This window comes from Rhinolophus ferrumequinum, chromosome 11 (assembly GCF_004115265.2).
Source record: "Rhinolophus ferrumequinum isolate MPI-CBG mRhiFer1 chromosome 11, mRhiFer1_v1.p, whole genome shotgun sequence".
Taxonomy (NCBI): Eukaryota; Metazoa; Chordata; class Mammalia; order Chiroptera; family Rhinolophidae; genus Rhinolophus; species Rhinolophus ferrumequinum.
Genome location: NC_046294.1, coordinates 57,246,453 through 57,264,741, shown reverse-complemented (window position 1 = coordinate 57,264,741; position 18,289 = coordinate 57,246,453). Strand labels below are relative to the sequence as shown.

The 18,289-nt window shown below is 36.3% G+C and overlaps 1 protein-coding gene across 21 annotated transcripts in view; it reads left to right on the top strand.

Annotated features, from left to right (window-relative positions):
* Positions 1–18,289, top strand: part of DLG2 (discs large MAGUK scaffold protein 2) — a 1,874,701-nt gene that overhangs the window by 1,329,457 nt on the left and 526,955 nt on the right. For all 21 annotated transcript variants that reach the window (XM_033121658.1, XM_033121661.1, XM_033121660.1 and 18 more), the window contains one exon: positions 9,055–9,224. In XM_033121658.1, the coding sequence (XP_032977549.1) occupies positions 9,055–9,224 (170 nt within the window). The remainder of the gene's footprint in view (positions 1–9,054; positions 9,225–18,289) is intronic.

The following is an 18,289-nucleotide window of genomic DNA, read 5'->3' as shown; positions in this document are numbered from 1 at the left end:
TAAAAGTCAAATCAAAATGTGTAATTGTGAATTTCATATATGCTGATATATATCAACTTATGGGATTAGAGTAGATCTGAGTATAGGAAAATAGGGAATCAAAGCCAACATTTTAAAATATATTTCTTAATGTATAGTATTTATCTTTTAAGTTTGGCAGGGGTACCAAGACGCATATATATATATATATATATATATATATATATATATATATATATATATATCACCTCTTCTTTATCCATACACCCATCAGTGGACACTTAGGTTATTTCCGTATCTTAGCTATCGTAAATAATGCTGCAATGAACGTAGGGGTGTGTATACTTTTTCAAATTAGTGTTTTTGTTGTCTTTGGATAAGTCTGCAGAAGTAGAATTTCTGGATCATATGCTAGTTCTATTTTAATTTTCTGAGAAACCCACATCCTTTTCCATAGTGGCTGCAGCAGTTTATGAGAATCACCATGTATGTGCACTTCAAACATTATGAGCAAGGAGCATTTGAGGGATTAGGAGACATTTCATGGGGCTATGGAATGTGAGCTTGTCCTTGAATGAGACTGGGTTTGGTTGGGCATTTGGGAGGCAGAAAGCACCATGAAAGAAAATGCAGAGGAAGGAATGAGCTCATTATGTTCTCAGGACAGTGAGGATGTGGGTTGGCTGGAGCAGGAGTTTGAGAGGTACAAAAGGAGGCCAGATTTAGAGGCTTTCCATGATGCTCATTCATCCATAAGTGACAACTGTGTACCAGACACTAACAATGCAAAGACAAATTAAACACAGACAAATTAAGCAAATATAACTTATTTCATATAAGTTAAGTAACTTGATACATTTTGAGGAGAGAGGAAATGATGGTAGAGTTGCTTTAGGAAGTTCAAGCTGCACTGGGGTTGTGTGTTAGGATGAAGTGGAGACGGACTAGTTAACCTGCCATCAGGAAAACCAGCTAGAAAGCTACTGCAGTAACCCACGTGGGAGGTATCAGGACCTTGTTTGATGAAAGTTGACATGCACTCGTGTCTGTGGACAGAATATTGAATTGAGTGGGCTAAGTAGTCTCCAGTCCTGAGAGCCTCTCCCAATGAAATTCCCATTCATTACTTCTTTTCCCTGTTGCATTCACTAATTTACCTGGCTCGAGATTTGTTACTGGCCTCTCTGCTTTTCTGGAAAAGTGCCGAAAGATCAATCACTAATGCTGAAATAGATATTTCTTCCCCCATTGTGGAAAGCTGTGATTTTTCCCAGATGACAGCTGCAGAGAATCCTGCAAGCGTTTTATATAAGAGAAATGAAGTGGTAAGTGAAAAGAGAAAAACAGTATATTCACTGTAGGAAATGGCTTCTATGGATCATAAACCCAAGTTACTCTCACCCAGAATTAGAGATAAGAGCACAAGACCTATTTAGGGCTTACAATTTAGAATGTAGTGGCTGTCAATTGGTCTGTGCTGAAGGAAAAGAGCCTTAGGTATAAAATGAGTCCTGGAACATGGCTCGCATATGCACCGTCTCATATGTTGTGGCAACTGTAGTTCCAGGTCCAGATTCCCTTAAGAGACTTCCTTCCAAATAGTGAAAAGCTGCAATATTGAGGGGATTGGGTCCAGAGTCAGAGCTCAGGACTTTTATCACAGTTGGTTGGTTTGTTATAAGACTGAGTACACCTGTTCATTTTAGAACAAACCACACACGAGCCAAGTAGAGTGACCCTTCAAAACCTAGAGCAGTGGTTTTCAGAGTATGGTCCCAGACCAAACCACCCTCTTCACCTAGGAACTTATTTGAAATGTGAATCCTCTCTCTTGCTCCACACCTACTGAATCTGCAACTCTCTGGGAGTGGAGCCCAGCAATCTGTGGTTTAATAAGCCTTCCATGTAATGCACCTTATGCACTCTGAAGTTTGAGAACCATTCATCTAGTTTTGTATTTGGCTTGGCTTTACTGCTTTCCAGTGTGATCCTTGACCCTACTGCTGATGTCAGAAGTTGGGTTGGTCCTTAAATAGTCCCAACATTGTTTTGAACAAACCAGAAAATTATGGATTGTGCACTACATGAATTTTGAGATTACCCAGACACCACTTACCATCATTATAGAACTCTTTGAACTTCGATTTCTATTGCAGAATAAAGGAAGCAATATCTATATTTCAATGTTTCTGTTTAGCTTAAGAATATATACATTCTATTGCAGAGTGAAGGAAGCAATATCTATATGGCAATGTTTCTGGTTAGGTTAAAAAATATATGCATAATACACAATGAAAATACCTCCCACTAGGTGCCAAGCATTATGCCATTTGAATAAACCAAAGACTGCCATTCAGTATAACACAGGTTAGTGCTTTTATACATACTGTATTTTTATAAATATGGTACACCTAGTTAAATTTGAACAGCTGAAAAAGACAAGTAAGTTTTTAGTATACGTATGTGCCACATAGTGTATGAAATATACCTACATTAAAAAAGTATTTATCAAAATAATAATAATTTTCTTTTTCCTGAAACCCAAATTTAACTGACTGGATGTCCTATATTTTTATTTGCTAAGTCTAGTAACCTTGTTAATATTCTGCATTGTACCTAGTGGAGGGACACTGGACTGGCCAGTTGAGCCAAGAATGACTTCCCAGAAAACAAATACATTTGAATTAAGTATCAAAAGGAAAATAGGAATGAGCTTAGGGAGATAGCACATGTAAAGTTCTGGTCACAAAATCAGTCTGTAATGAAGATTGGCAAGCAATGAAAAGCCACCTGAGCTTACTTAATCAAAAAGGGGAATGAGTTCGAAAGATACGTGGAGTGTCTTTTCAAATCCAAAGATAAATTGGACAACTAAGCCCTAGGAAGAACAAGCCATGGGCTGAAGCCCTGAGGGGAGTCCAGGAGGACCCCTCTCTCTAAAACCCTTGCTTCTCTTCCTGTATCTGCTTTATTCCCTATCTTCTTGCAAATAAGCTTTTGCCATTTTATAGTCAACGTGGAAGGAAGTACCCTCGATATTAAGCTCTCAAGCTGCTATTTCTTCTGTTCAGACAAAACCTCTGAAACTCGTGATTTCAGTTCCAGATTTCCCAAAACGGACTGGCCAAACTTGACACATGATCCACAATAAGCTGTATGAACTTGTCACTCCTCCTGCAACTATGTGGATATTTGTTGGACAAAAGAGCCCCCACAGACATTACTCCATCAGCACATACCTGATGCTTCCAAAACATTAATCCTTTTTCTTTTGCTGGAAAACTGTTAAAGTATGCTGATTTTTATTTTATTATCAGTTTTAATCGACTAATGTCACCAAATGAGGTCAATGAAATAAATAGATTTTCAAGATAAGAAGTTTCAACAAGGAGGGGGCCCTTAGCTGGCAGTAGACTTTACAGATCCCCAGACAACACTTACATGTGCTTCCTGAGTGGCATAGGCAGAGAACAGACAGGCATAGTTAAGTAGGTTTAGAAAAGTTCATATTGATTTGAAGCCATTTAGGTCAGCCCCTGTGTGTGTGTGTGTGTGTGTGTGTGTGTGTGTGTGTGTGTGTGTTGTATTGGTTTTTTCTTTTCTCTATTTGCTAGCATAAAGTACCTGTCTTTTCATAAAGTTTTGAGTGTTATAATTTGTTTTTAACCTCCTTTTAGTGACTCTAGGAATGAAAGAAAAAGAAGACATTTTTGCTACCTTAATCTTGAGAACTTTGCTGGTTTCATTGTAGTTCACATAGTGAAATTTATGGAATTATTTATTTTAAACAGATTCTAATTTTGTAGGTAATTGACTGTTCTCTTTAAGTGCATGGGGTATAATTCCCCAGTCAGTGTTTTCTATTTGATAATGTGTTTTCTATTTGATAATGTGTTATTGCATTTCATCCAGCACATTGAACATTGATCAGGTTTCTCCACACCGCGGCCCTTTGGTGTGTAATTCATTCATCTCTTTGACCAAAGAGAGTAGTAATAAGTGGGAACAATGAACTATAAGCCACTTAGGGGACACCCAGTAATAACCAATCGCTGCTGCAAAGCTGAGTTTCAAAACCTGTGACCTAAAACCTCCTTTTGAATCAAGCCTGGAGAGGGTCTGAGTGTGGCTGGGTGTGGGTAGATGGGCTGGGAGGGGAGAGGACGGAGTAGCCATGCGTGGGTGGGAATTCTTCCCAGTGTGCTGACCTTTAGAAGCTTTCGCCAAGGCTTCCAGAAAGTTGTAGTTTGTATCAGAACACCTGATTGTTTTCTTGGTGATAGGGCAGGAGGAAGAGGGAAGGAAAATTAAATTACACTCCAAAAACTTACTAAAAACCTTATATTACATTTTCCCCCCAAATCCCATCCGTCGCATCTCTTCTGCCCACCCTTCCACAAAATTTCAAAAATTCAGCATCTTACTTGTAGTTCTCTTTCTTTCTCTCCCTTTAGCTTCTTTTCCCCCCTCTACTATAGTCTCTTCAACTCCTTTCTTATGCAAATATTCTTGTCTCTTTTACAAGGCTCTAATACCTTAATGTTGGTCAGGCACTGTGCTAAGTATTTCACATGTACGTATTATCTCATTTAATTTATACAGCAATCTTATTATCCCTATTTTCAGATGAAGAAACTGACACTTCGAGATGTCAAGTGACTTGCCTAAAGTCACACAGTTCCTCAGTTCTAGAGTTGGGCCAACATCCCAGTTGTATGTACGTGTGATCAAGGCTCCCTGGCCCATGTTCTTAGGTTCTCTGCTGTGATATATGCCCATAAGAAACTTTTGGAAGAAACACAAAATTAGGAATATGTTTTTAAAAATAGCCATAATCTCTACCTTCACAAGGAACCAGAGCTGAAACTTTATTTTTTCCTTCCAATATTTTTTAACACATAACGGACAGGATGTTTTTTAAATTTTAACACAAGCATTTGGTGATAACTTTTTAATGAATTAATATTCTTAAAAAATGTATAAAATCACAAATATTATTTCACCACAGAACATTTTAATACCTATGAAAGTATATATTAAATGTTATATTAAATTATGTCTTCAAAATGAAACAAATAATTTGTTTCAAAGTATTATTTGACCTTTCAGTGATATTGTATCATGTTCCAGAATACTAAATTGTTTAGTGCAAAATTTAGATGTGATTCCATCAACATGATGATGATGAAATGTCCTTTTTGTTTCTAAGATATTTTCTGCAAGGAAATGTACCAGAATGTACAAAGGAAATGAGACTAGAAAAAGGTTAAATTTAATTTTGTGGACAATTCTGGACCGCAAAGAGAATATTGTAGACTTATATCTGAAACAGCAAATGCTGAAAGAGTGAAACTATCAACTTAACTGCATGGGTAGAATAGAGAGGAAATTTGTATGTAAATGGCTTTCTGATACAATGGTTCAGAAATATAATAAAGGCTGCACTTTTTACTGGGACAAACTATTTGAGTTAGAAGCTAGTAATATATGTTTCAAAATGAATGTAAGTGCTGGCTTTACTCACAAAGGTTATGTGAGAAAGCAAATTAATTTTACATAGCTATGACCCTCTAACCAATGCTGAAGTGCTAGTTCACGTAATTGGAAGAAATGGAAGTTGAGAGCCCTAGTTGGGCTCGCTAGTCTTCCCTTCCTATTTTAAGAATTTGAATATAAACTCCTCCCCTCACAATACCTTTTTTTTTTTTTAATTTAAAACAATCAATTCCGACTAACTTGGTGCCAGCGTAAGCTCCAGAGAAAGACAAAACCAGGTAGGAATCATATCCATTCCCTCACCAACACTGCAACCTTGTCTATAAAATTTTCTTGACTGTGAAATGAGAATCAGTGCTTCATATTTGATCTGATTTAAGAATAAGCAAATAAGTGAAGTGACTAGAATTGTATAGCACATAGTAGGCCCTCTAAACATTGACATTTTTATCCTGTTCACCTTTCAACAAATCCTTTTTGTTTTGTTTTGCTACTCATTTTTTAAAAAAAAATTTATCAAATTTATTGGGGTGACGTTGGTAAGATTATATAGGTTTCAAGTGTACAATTCTATAATACATCATCTGTATATCACGTTGTGTACTCACCACCTAAAGTCAATTATCCTTCCATCACTATATATTTGCCCACTTTACCCTCTTCTACCACTTTCCTCCCCCCTGACCCTCTGGTAACCACTAAACTTTGTTGTCTTTGTTACAAGTCCTTGAGTACAACATCTTTGACTCACCTGTCAATAGCTGTAATTCTCAGATGTGCAGTGTGTGACAGTTTCCACATACATCTATATACATTATCTATCTGGTTACTCCTCTCACTAATTCTGGGCATGCCTACTCTCTTTCCATGGGAAACTGAAATTTAAAGAGATGAAGTGACTTTCCTATGGTCACACAGCTGATACACAACTGGGACTCAAATCCAAGCCTCCTGACTGCTAGTCCAAAGCTCTTCTCAGTGCACTAACGCTGCCTACTTCATCCACACATTCAGGAAAAACCATCTGATTTAGGCTGCGATTTCCTCACCCCAGCAATCAACAATTAAGGTTTCCACTGCATACAAAAGGAGAAAAAATGTACTCTAGTTTGAATAGATACAGCATCCAGAATTTTTTTTTTAATGTCAGCCACTCCCTTGTACAGCCAGCAGTGTTTTAATATATGATTAGTATTCTGAGCATAGGATGATGGTAAACATTGTGTTTTTGCATTATCATGAGATGACAAAATTACCCACTCTCAAAGGACCAGCTGCTGCAGGGAGGCTGGCACCCGTGATGCCTATATTCTCAAAACTATTTTAATTGGTAGTTTTTCATGAATTTTTTTTTTTTTTTAGTCAGTCAGAGAGGAAATGTATGTGTAAACCTATTAAAGCCATAGCATCTGTTGTGATGAAATGGCATCACTAAATCTTAGTAAGTTAAATGTTCCATTTCAGGATTTTGAAGCTAATCAGTGTTTTCATAGAGATAAGTGTTGCTATAACTCAGATCCTCAAACAGGTATTATAGAGAAGTTATAGACAAAAATTATGGGAAAATTCTTCCCATACTTTCTGTGTAATATTTCTGTTACCATGTAACAATTTTGAATGAATGTGCATCATTTACACCAAACTGTTCATCACGTTAGATTGTATAGCAAGTCCTCAAATAATATTGTTACTTTTAACACCAATACGGTGTTGATGAGATGCCATTGGAACTTAACTTTTGTTCATATTAATTAGCCTATGTGAAAACTGGTTTTGTTACACGTCACTTCCCTTAAAGTCACAGAACTTATTGACGACGTTGAGGACTTACTGTATGTGGTCCTAAAAAGAAAGAGCCCAAATCTTGAGATAGGAAGACCTGAGATCATTATCTAATCTCTACCCAATTTATACAAAGAACTTAACCACTTGGAACAACTCTTATTTCTATAATGTGGAATAAATAAATCTTATTCCACAACTACTGGAAAGGATCCAATAGTTAAGAATATTACAAATCAACAAATTTGCACTGCTACTAATAACAACCATTTATTTAGGTGTATTACACATCAGCATCAGAGCTAAGATTTATATGTACATTATTTAATCTTCCCAAAAAGTCTTTACAGTAGGTATTACTATAATATCTATTTTACAGATGAGAATATGGAGGCTTAGTGAGATTAAGAAAATTACCAATGTTTACAACTTTAGGAAGTGGAAGACCCAGTTGTTGAACTTATACTTTCATTCATTTAACAAATATTTGCTAAGGAATAGATCTCCTGAATAAAATAGGGCACTGTGTGGAAGAAGGAACTGGGGGACGGAAGGTAGGTAAGCAACCAACCATGTTCACTTTACCCTGGCCGCTGTGTTTACCATCATCCTATATGGATTGAAAGGTGACAAGAAAGGATCCAGGGAGAGTAGGTAGGAGGCTGTGGAGGTAATTCAGGTGAAAGATGATGTTGATTCCAACCAGGTTGCTAGCAGTGGAACTGAGGAAGGTTGGATGGATTACAGATATGCTTTGCAAGTAAAGCTGAATGTGTGGTGGTGAGAAAGAGGAGTTAAGCAAGAGTAGCCCCTTGCTTTATTCTGAGCGACATGGTGAACTGAGACAGGAAACTCTAAAAGGGATATGCAAAGTGAGGGATAAAATATCTTTAGTCTTAGGACCCATACTCTTAATCATTACTAATATTATCATTAATGATTATCGTGAATATTAAAAGGGATTTGAAGTCTGTGGCCACATAACTATAAACTACCTGGAAAGCTGCATGGAAAAGTCCAGTTATTCTTTCTCATGAGAAAATGGCAAAAAAGAAAGTTAAATGTAGAACTTATCATAATTCTTAGCATCCAAGTAAGGATTGGGCAAGGATTATTGGAGGTTTTGTTTTGTTTCCTCATTTTTTGAAATCTGAACTCCAATACCTATAATATTATGAGATGAATCTGAGAAAACAAACCAACACCACAAGATAATTTGCTAGAAAAGTAATAGGTTTATTTTAGGTGATTGAGTCATGTATATTTTTTCTTCTTTCTACATTGTTATAGTTTTCAGATTTTCTAAAATGATTACATATTGTTTTTATAACTAGTAAATTAAGAATTCAAGAAAAATTAATCTATAAAGTTACATTTGCTATATCTATATAGTCCATAGCAGTAAATTCTGAGAACCATTCAAATTGCAACCCTCAGTCCAACCAATTAAAACCAATCAAAATAACGATGTAACTGGCAGAGACCTTAAAATATGTATCCTTCTAATGATACCACTCGTGGTGCAGTCCCCATCAGAGTGGACTGGAGTTCAGGATGGGACTTGACTGGCGGTGTATGTAGTCATTGTGGGGAAGCCTGGGGAAGCTGAGGAATTTAAGTGGTTTTTTTTTTTTTTTTTAAGTTCCTTCATTTGAAATATTCTTTCCAAATTTAAGCATTTTAAAATGGTTTATGTTCTTTGCTCCACACCCCTCCTTAAGGTTAGATGACATAATAATATTCTTTCAGAAATCCTCCTACTCTCTTCTGACCGTTGCGTCTTTTCCTTCCTTTCAGGGTCAATGATTGTATCTTGCGGGTGAATGAGGTCGATGTGTCGGAGGTTTCCCACAGTAAAGCGGTAGAAGCCCTCAAAGAAGCGGGGTCTATCGTTCGGCTGTACGTGCGAAGAAGACGACCCATTTTGGAGACTGTTGTGGAAATCAAACTGTTCAAAGGGCCTAAAGGTAACAAAACCTTAAATGACTGATGATAAGTCACCAGAGACAAACCATTTGGCTAAATTTTATGCCATAACCTACCTACTACTCACTCGTTTCATTTATCCTCCAACATTCAGTGTCTACCCAGAGATCTGAAATCCTGCAATAGTGGTTATTACAGGGTAAAAGAAACGAAAACTCTAAATATGAACTCAGAGAAGGAAAAGATAGATTGATGTAGGAATGTCCTTATAAACAATAATAACAACCATTTATATTTTTCCTATGAATTTTACATCTTACTGGATCATCATGACTTGGCCTACATATCAATAACTTTCTAATTTTTCGGATATAAATGATTACCCCCTCATTTGGAAAAAATACTAATGATAGTAATAACTAAAGTATCCTAAAATAACAGTCATCATATTTTTAAAACACTGTTGTGATTTGTTTTGATTTTGTAATATTTTTATGTGCTATACCCAATCAGTATTATATTACATCTTATACTTGCAATAGTCAAAATAAGTTAAAATTTATTTTTTTTGAAATAGTCACAAAAATTACCTTTCTTGAGTTAATTTTTCTTGAGGGAATCACATAAACAGTGAGATGAACAATTATATTAATTTTTAAGAATCGTCCTTTGAGCTCTGCTCTTCAGAATGATGACATTTAGTATTAACAGTATTTCACATAGTTTTTAAAAATCTAACTACTGGCTTAAGTATTTTATATAGTTTAGAAGATTATGACTGGATAGTTACTACTCTTTTAGTAAATCATTTCTTTTTTCCTTAAAATCTGTTTAATTTCTAATGCTATATGTGATTAAAAATAACAAGCACACAACCTTCTCTGGGAGGCAGTAGTGGATGGTATTTAAGATCTCAGATAGAAGAGTCAGACAAGACTGGATTTAAAAGCCTGGTTCTGCCACTTACTAGCAGAGTGACGTTGGTCGGACCAATCCCCTCCTTATTAATTGGGAATCATATTGGTAGCATCTATCCTGTGGGCCCTATGAGAATTAAGCACTAACTAAAATCTGGCACATGGTGAGCCTCCGAGCTTACTGGTTAAAAGTGTAGACTCCAGACCAAATGCTAGGTTTGAACCCTAGCTCTTATTATCCTAAAAATAAAAAGCCAAAGTGAGAGGCTGTAAGCATTTATTTGAGATCGAAAAGAATTTCACTTCCGGGAAGCACTGATTCAGGCAGAAACCCAAATAGTGTTCCAATTATGAGGTGAAGGCAAGGGGTATTTATGAGAAACGGAGGGGCAAGAACTACATGAATAGAAGGAAGGAATTTCTACTGGTGCTAATTAGCCAAGGAAGGATTTTCTGTAGGAACAAATAAGCTATTTTTTGTCTAGCTATACATCGTGGTGCTAATTCTAAAGAACGTCCTTAATTTGCAGCCCTCATAGTCAGGATGTCTGCTTTCCTATTGGCTTTACACACGGTTGTTTGCAATACAATGTTGGTTTGGCCCAGTCTACAGGTTATTTTGCCAAGGTCTGAGGAGTAAGAAGACATGCAAAGCATTCCTCTGAGATGGTGGCTCTGACTGTATTTTGAAATGCCTCCATTTATATCATTTTTCACATTCTGCAGCTCACTGGCTCTTTGACATTGGGCGTATTGCTTAAAGTCAGTGAGCCTTAATTTTCTCACCTACAAAATGTGAATAATGATAGCACTTGCCCCTAGATATGCTGTGAGAATTGGATGAGTCAATTCACATAAAGTATTTAGAATAGTGGCTGGCACAAATTGCCTATCCAAAAAGTATTAGCTATATATGCATGTTATTTGTGGTACTCTTTGCTTCATATGATTTTAGCCTTTGCAACAATTGTTTGGCAATGTAATGAAAATATTCAGAGATTCATCATGGATTCAATTCAAATGCATTAAAATCACAGAATTAAATCTGGGGGGAAAAATAAGCATGGCATTTCCGTACCACAGTGTCTGGTGGTAGGAAAGAAAGGACTTTCTTCCCTACGTGTTTACTAAAATCATATTTGCAAGGTACTTTAAAGCTACATAAAATGAGCATCACACTATTTCTATTAAAAAGATATACTACATATAAATAACATGTCGATCTTTCTACAATTCAATTACCAGCAATCATTCAGCACAGCCCTAAGGCAAATACTAGATTTAAGCACTAAGCAAAACATCACCATTCATTAGCAGGCCTCCTGCTAGCTGAGTCACTGGGTGACCTCCAGCTGCTCAGCCAAGCACTTAAAGGCTCTAGAGGATCCATAGCCAGAACTCTGTAATTTTATCAGGAACACTTATTTTTTATTTTTTATTTTTTGGATCTTTGCCTTTGACACCAGAGCCCCCTCTGGCTGGTTTATTTAGTTCTTAACTGTTTTCTCCTTTGATCCTGGAGTGGAGCAGGAATTGCCCTGGGACATGGAAGTGGGGACAGATTAATATTAATCAACCAGGAATACCTAGACAATAATCCAATAAAAGTGCACAGGGATGGGGTTACAGCTGGTCCTGGTCTGCTGAGACTAGGAGAACAAGGAAACTGTTAGAACTAACTTAGATCCCTGGAAGCAGACTTCTACCAAATCCCTGTAGAGAGTTGTGGGCCTGTTTGTCCTGCTGGGATTATGCTGGGCCAGTTATGCTTTGTCACACCGTCACCATATAAAAGTCACTGAAGGGGATTTGTTTATCTATGTAAAGATTGTTGATTTACTAGGAAAGAACCTTTTTTAAGTCATTTTTTAAATTCTTAATGCCTCTTACAGTTCCTTGAATTTCGGAATCAGAGTGAATCGAATCATTAAACTGGATTCTATACTAAATCTGATGATAACTTGCAATCTTAACTTCACTTAGCACCTTATAATTCTTTATTTTTCAATGATGATATATTTAAAAGAAATATTTACCAATGCTTAACTCATACCATGGAAACTCTTATACATTGTGGAAGATGAAAATGAATCAGATGTGAATTTTATGGGAGAATCAGGAAATACCAATGGCAGAAAGAGACATAAAGTCAACTAACTTTCACACAAGGCAGAATGAAATCAGCTCTATGATTGAGCTGGAGCTATGATACCAATCAGGCAAAAAGGAAGATGCAGTTCATCTCAACCAAGAGAACCAAAATGCTCCAGAGAATTTAAAATTTAACAGGTGTTCACAGGTCCTTATCTACCCTTTGTTGAGTGTGTGGACACCATCTATAGTAAGCATCAAGACTAGTTAACTGAGCTAACTAGCCTTTGGTGTGTGTTTATAATACAGCACCAACTTGATGTATTCATTTACTTAGTCCTTCAACAACTCAGCAAATATTTAGTAAATATTTATTATGGATTTGGCACGAAGCCAGACAATGAGGATTCATGGCGAAAATATAAATAGTTCTTGCTCAAGAAGATTATACTCTAATGGAGAAAACGCCTATCATATAAATTAGGAAAAGTACTATGAATGAACAAAAAAGGTTATAGAGAGGTGCCAATTAAATAGTGGGACAAAGGAGATGTCTCTGAGGAAGTACCACTTAAGCAAAACCATGAAATATAAATACAAATAGAAGTTAACCAGATAAAGAGTGGAGGAGAGCATCTAGATGGAAGTAAAAGCGTGTGTGCAGAAGGCCCTAACATAGGAAAGACCATGATACCATCTAGGAACTAAGAGAAGTCAATTGTAAGGGAAGTTTAATTATACAATAATGAATGCCATGAAATGATATTGTCAAGGGAAGCAGAGGCCAGATCATGTACAGATTTGTTGACACTATTTAAAGCTCTGTGTTCTTATTTCAAGTGAAATGAGAAGTATATAGCAAAATTTTCAGCACACGGGTGACATGATCAAATCTGTCATTTTTAGATCATTCAGCCACTGTGAAGAAAACGTATTAAAGGGGGCAAGAATGGGAGCAGAAATCAGTTAGTGGTTACTTAAATGAAGAAGATAGAGAAAGCTGGATGGGTCCACGCTATATGTCAGAGATTTCATTGATGTTGCTTATTGATTACCTAGATTTGGTGTGTATGGAAACTAAGGCCATTTTCTAAGTGAACAATTGCATAGGGTGTTGTTTGTCACAAGAGGAAGACCGTGGAGGAATGTCTATGAGGAACATTGGGATGTTACACATTTGAAAAGGAGATCTCAACGAGGCAGAACTAAAAAATATCTGTCTGTTCATCCTGTCAAATTAATATTCTGAATTTCCCCTTATATTGTGTAAACTCTCTGGATTTGGGTAATACCTAAAAAATTGACTTTCTCACTTTTTATCAATAATCTTTAATATAAAAATCATGAATATAGCTACTTCGGCTGTTTAAACAGTTATAAGCATTTATTAAGTCTATTTTATAGACATTTTTAAAGTCCAGACTATTTCTATTTTGGGAATTCTTTTGGTTTGGTTTGGTTTGGTTTGTTTGTTTGTTTTTACGTGTGACACAAGGTCAACAGTGTTTTTCCTTATTGTATAAATAAAATATTAAGGGATTCGTTGAAACAGTAATTTGTGGCACAATTAAGTTTACAGTTTTCTAATTCTATACCTTGTGTTTCTTCCATCTGTTGTACAAATTACGAATTCTGAGATGACCTGTTTTGTACACAGTGCTAATCTTCCCAATATTCAACTGGAATCCCCTGGCTGGTGATTTGTGGCCATGTATTTCAGTGATGAATATTTGAGTAATATGCAATACTGATTTAGAATGTCTTTTCTTAACAATACATAAAAATTGTGCTAACCTCGCAGTTATAGGTTTGGTCACTGCAAGCAGCTGGGGTGTCTGTGTGTGGGCAGTTGAGAAAAAAAAATGGGTAATTATGTACAGGAAGCAGTGATTAGGCAAATCCATTTAGACTTGCCAAGCAACCAAAAATATGCAAGGAAGAAAATTTGAAGTATACATGTGGTTTCCCAGGAAATAGGTCACAATAAATGTCTTTCTAGTGACTTTCCCAAGAACATTCTAAGACATAAATTGTAAGCAACTACGGAATTAAACATATGCAGGTTATCATTTCTGTGGCCTACGCCCAAGATGCCTAAACCTGTATGAGAAATGAGATGCCTTCTTTTGAGATGTTCTCATTGTTTAAGGGTAACATTTAATATAGCTAGTTTAAGGCAAGTTTCTAAAACTGGAAATGTTAAAGCCATAGCTTTATTAGCATCCAAAGGTAGACTTGCTGTGACTTTATTTTAGCCACCTTATTCTTTAGTAAAAACTGAAAGAATGCTAAACTCTATCTAGCAACACATTTCAGCAATTCCCCTTTATTATTTTTAACAATGTTCTTAAACATCATCTGTTATCATTTCCTCATATATATATTTACAGCAGTTATAGAGGTAGAGGTTTGTGTCCGTGCAAACTGAACATGCAGTGAAGATGATAGCCCTCTGCTTTAGAGAAGAAGTAGCAATAACTATAAAATACACCGACTGTAAAAGTCACGATACTAGTGGCCATTTATAATGTGTATAAGTCAATCTGTAGAGAAGACACATTTGCGGTAGTGAAGTTCCTAGATAATTTTAAGAGCCTATGGGACCTGGAGCAAGTATCTTAGCCACTTTGTGCTTCACCTTCCTCGTCTGTAAAGTGGATATAATTTGAGTACCTAATTCATAACATTATGATCAAAATAAGAACTGTAAATTCTCAATATGTTTATAATATAATTACCCTTATTATTATCATAATTGGCTAAATGTTGAGTAAAGAACAGCAGCAAAACACATACCCATTCCAGTGTTTTAATAGCACCTCCCATAGTATTTTATACAAACTAGTCCTTTAAAGTCTTAATATTACTTGAATTAATGAACTGAAAGTTATTTTTTTAATATGTAGCAATTCAGATGGAGCCAAAATGGTTTTTTGTATTAACTCAGATTGCTGCATGAAACTACACTACATATATAAAAGATATGTTGGTGTTAACATTGTATGTGCACATATATCATAAATGCAGCTGTGTTCTTCTCTCTAGCTTGATACACATTTATTTCTAAGAGGTCTGAGTTTTGATGTGGCATAATGAATCTGTTTTATGAAAGTGTGCATATATATTTATATGTACATATTTTTCTTTAGTAGTCCTAGTTTGAGCATATATTTCACTAGATTCCATGTGTAGAAATATCTCCAAGCATGTTGAAAACTGGTCTCATGGTGGCTCCTTAATTCCAGTTTCTACCACATACCCCTCTCTGTTGCAATCTGCTCCAGATTCTGACCTCTCCATTTATTTTAAAGATTGTCCTAGTTACCCACATTAAAAACCTCAAAGTCCTTTTGATTCTTCTCTCTTCTTTGCTGCCTTTGTTACATTAGGTGCCACGTCTTTTGGAAGCTACCTCCAACATAACTTAGTGTTCTCTTTAAAATCGCTACTGCCATTACTAGGGTGTTTGTATCTTTACTATATTTTTGTCTGATCTCCTGTATAAGACTGCATTGCCAATCCTTCCTTGCCATGCCTACACACCTCTCCTAGATAAATCGTCCAAAAATCAGAGCTCTAGTAATTCTTCTCCCCTGCTCAAAAGTCTCTAGAGTACTTCATTGTCACCAGGTAAAAATGTAAACTTCTTGCCACAGCATTTCATGTCCTCTATGAGCTTCGTCTTCTCCAGTGACACAATTCACTTCCACCCTTCTCTTCTCTCTTCTCTCATTCATGCATCGCCTGATCCTAGTAAGTTGGACTATGTGCAATTTCTTAAACACATGCCATACTCTCCTGACTCTAGGCCTTTGCTCATCCCATTTCCCACTTTGGAATGCCTTCCCTTAGCACTGTGACCACTACCTGTGGACATACTCTGTCCTCCACTAGCCAAGCCAGTTCAAGCTTACCTCCTCCCCAAAGCTATCACTAATTGACCCAGTAAGAAGCAATATTTCACTTCTAAGAACTTCTAAGGTGCTTTATTCCTTCCTAACATGCTTCATTCTTTCTTCTTCTTTTGTTACCAGGCCATCTAAGCAACCTATAGGGTATAAAAAGGATAGCTCTCTACAGTCCAAATTAAGGAGATTAATAAACTCCTAATTCTAACAGTTAAGACAATGGATAATGATTTCTACCCTGACCTGTAGCTAAATTACAAGCATTTAGTAAACACTTAAAAGGAAAGTACAAGCCCTAGGTTGAGTCTGTGACCAAACTCTGGTTAGAAATGGGAGGAACTGAGGTAAAGAGATAGATGAGAGTCCAAGACAAATCATGACCACCACTGTATTATGGCAAGACAGAAGAGAAACAGCCTAGATGGAAGCTGAATCATTTTACTGCTGAGAGGAGCCCCTTATGAGGGCAGCCCTGTGTTGGCCCCTTTCTTTAAGACTTTACAGAAACAGTCTGTTTAAGAGATTAGAACAAAGCAGTGTTTGAAGCAATCTAACCCTTAGTTTAACTATCTGATTAACCAAAAATCAAATTCTAAATTATTGAGAGTTGTATTATTTTTTATTAATAGTGTGCTTGACACATATATTGTCTAGTTGATTGAATATCACCTTGACATGTGTCTGATATTACAGACAATTTCTCAAATATCTAACTTGAATGAAGTTTACCAGTTTGTCAACATCTGCATTCTCATTTTCTTTCTCTAATCTGCCCTTGTTCTTCTATGTGCTCTTGTCTTTTCTTTCTCTGACAGTAATAGGACCAGAGTGAACTTCCTCAGTGTTGATATGAGGAACTCATCTGACAGTTTTCAGAGGTGGCCATTTGACAATCTCATTATTCTACAACTTGATTTTTGGTACATAGTCCTAGAGCTGCATGTATTGAGCACATAATAAATGCTCAATGAACACTAAATGAACAAAGATTTTAATTGAAAATTGAGTGTACTGCCCTTATACACAGTACGGAGATTGCCTGCCTTGAAATTCTTTTGATGTCCTCTGGCCATGGTTAGCTTTGCTGATAGTATTCTTTAACAAGTTGGATTACCTACTATCACCTGACTATGATAAATGGGAATGTTTAGGTTTAGCAAAGTTTTCAGTTGTCCAGAATTTAGGTTGTTATACCAAAGCAGTTCATCAGGCCACTGAGTAAAACCTAAACACAAAGGTTATGCAGTTATTTTGATTACTGGCATCCAACCACGTAGTGCATTGAGGGAAATCATAAGTGCCCCCTTCTTGCCATGGGGTAATTTATCATTTATTTTCATTTTCTAATGCATATGCAAATGTGTCTCTGAATGGAAGGCACAGTTTTCTCTTTATTCCGGACCACATCCCAGGCTCTGAATTCTAAGTGGTAGGTAGACCTTTTTTGTGGTGAAGGGCCACTCTAAACAATGGTTTGACTCTTAGTAAGAACAAAAGGTAAATTCAGCTGTTTGGCATGAGGTCTCAAACACTACATTTTCCTCTCAGTGCTACAATGTTTTCAGTCCTTTTGATTTACCAAAATTGTTCCCTTGAGGATACAAGGGGATTTGCTTGAGTACATGTATAGTGCAACTTTTATTGAAATATAATATTCAGAGTAAAAAAGAAAATGCCTAACTATTTGTGTTAAGCCAGGGAAATAGTCTTCTTGGAAATAAATTGTGGCTAAATCACCACTCTCTGTCCCTCTAAAGGACAAATCCTTTTGTGAAATTGGACAAAGGGCAATATGTTCTATGAGTTCACCTTGTTCCCAGGCATTTTCTGTAGAATTTCTCGCATATGTACATAGTTAGTTTCTGATTATTTCTGGATAAAAAAGGTACGTACTTGTGAATTGGAAGGCTCCTTCTTTAAGCTAGTATTTGTTCAGGCTTCATAATGATATCTGAAAAAAAAAAAGTTCTCTCCTGAGATTTGGTAACAAATGATTTGTTCGTGAAAAAACAAACTATAGATATTTCCCTTGTAATCCCCACTGTTCTGTGCATTATAACATTATGGAAGAGTAAGACAATTGATTACATTTGCTAAATCTCTTGGTAAATTAAGAAAGGAAGCCATGCCATGCTTCTCATTTGCCCTTGGAGGCTAACATGTGGCCATTGTTTTTTTGTTTTTGTTTTG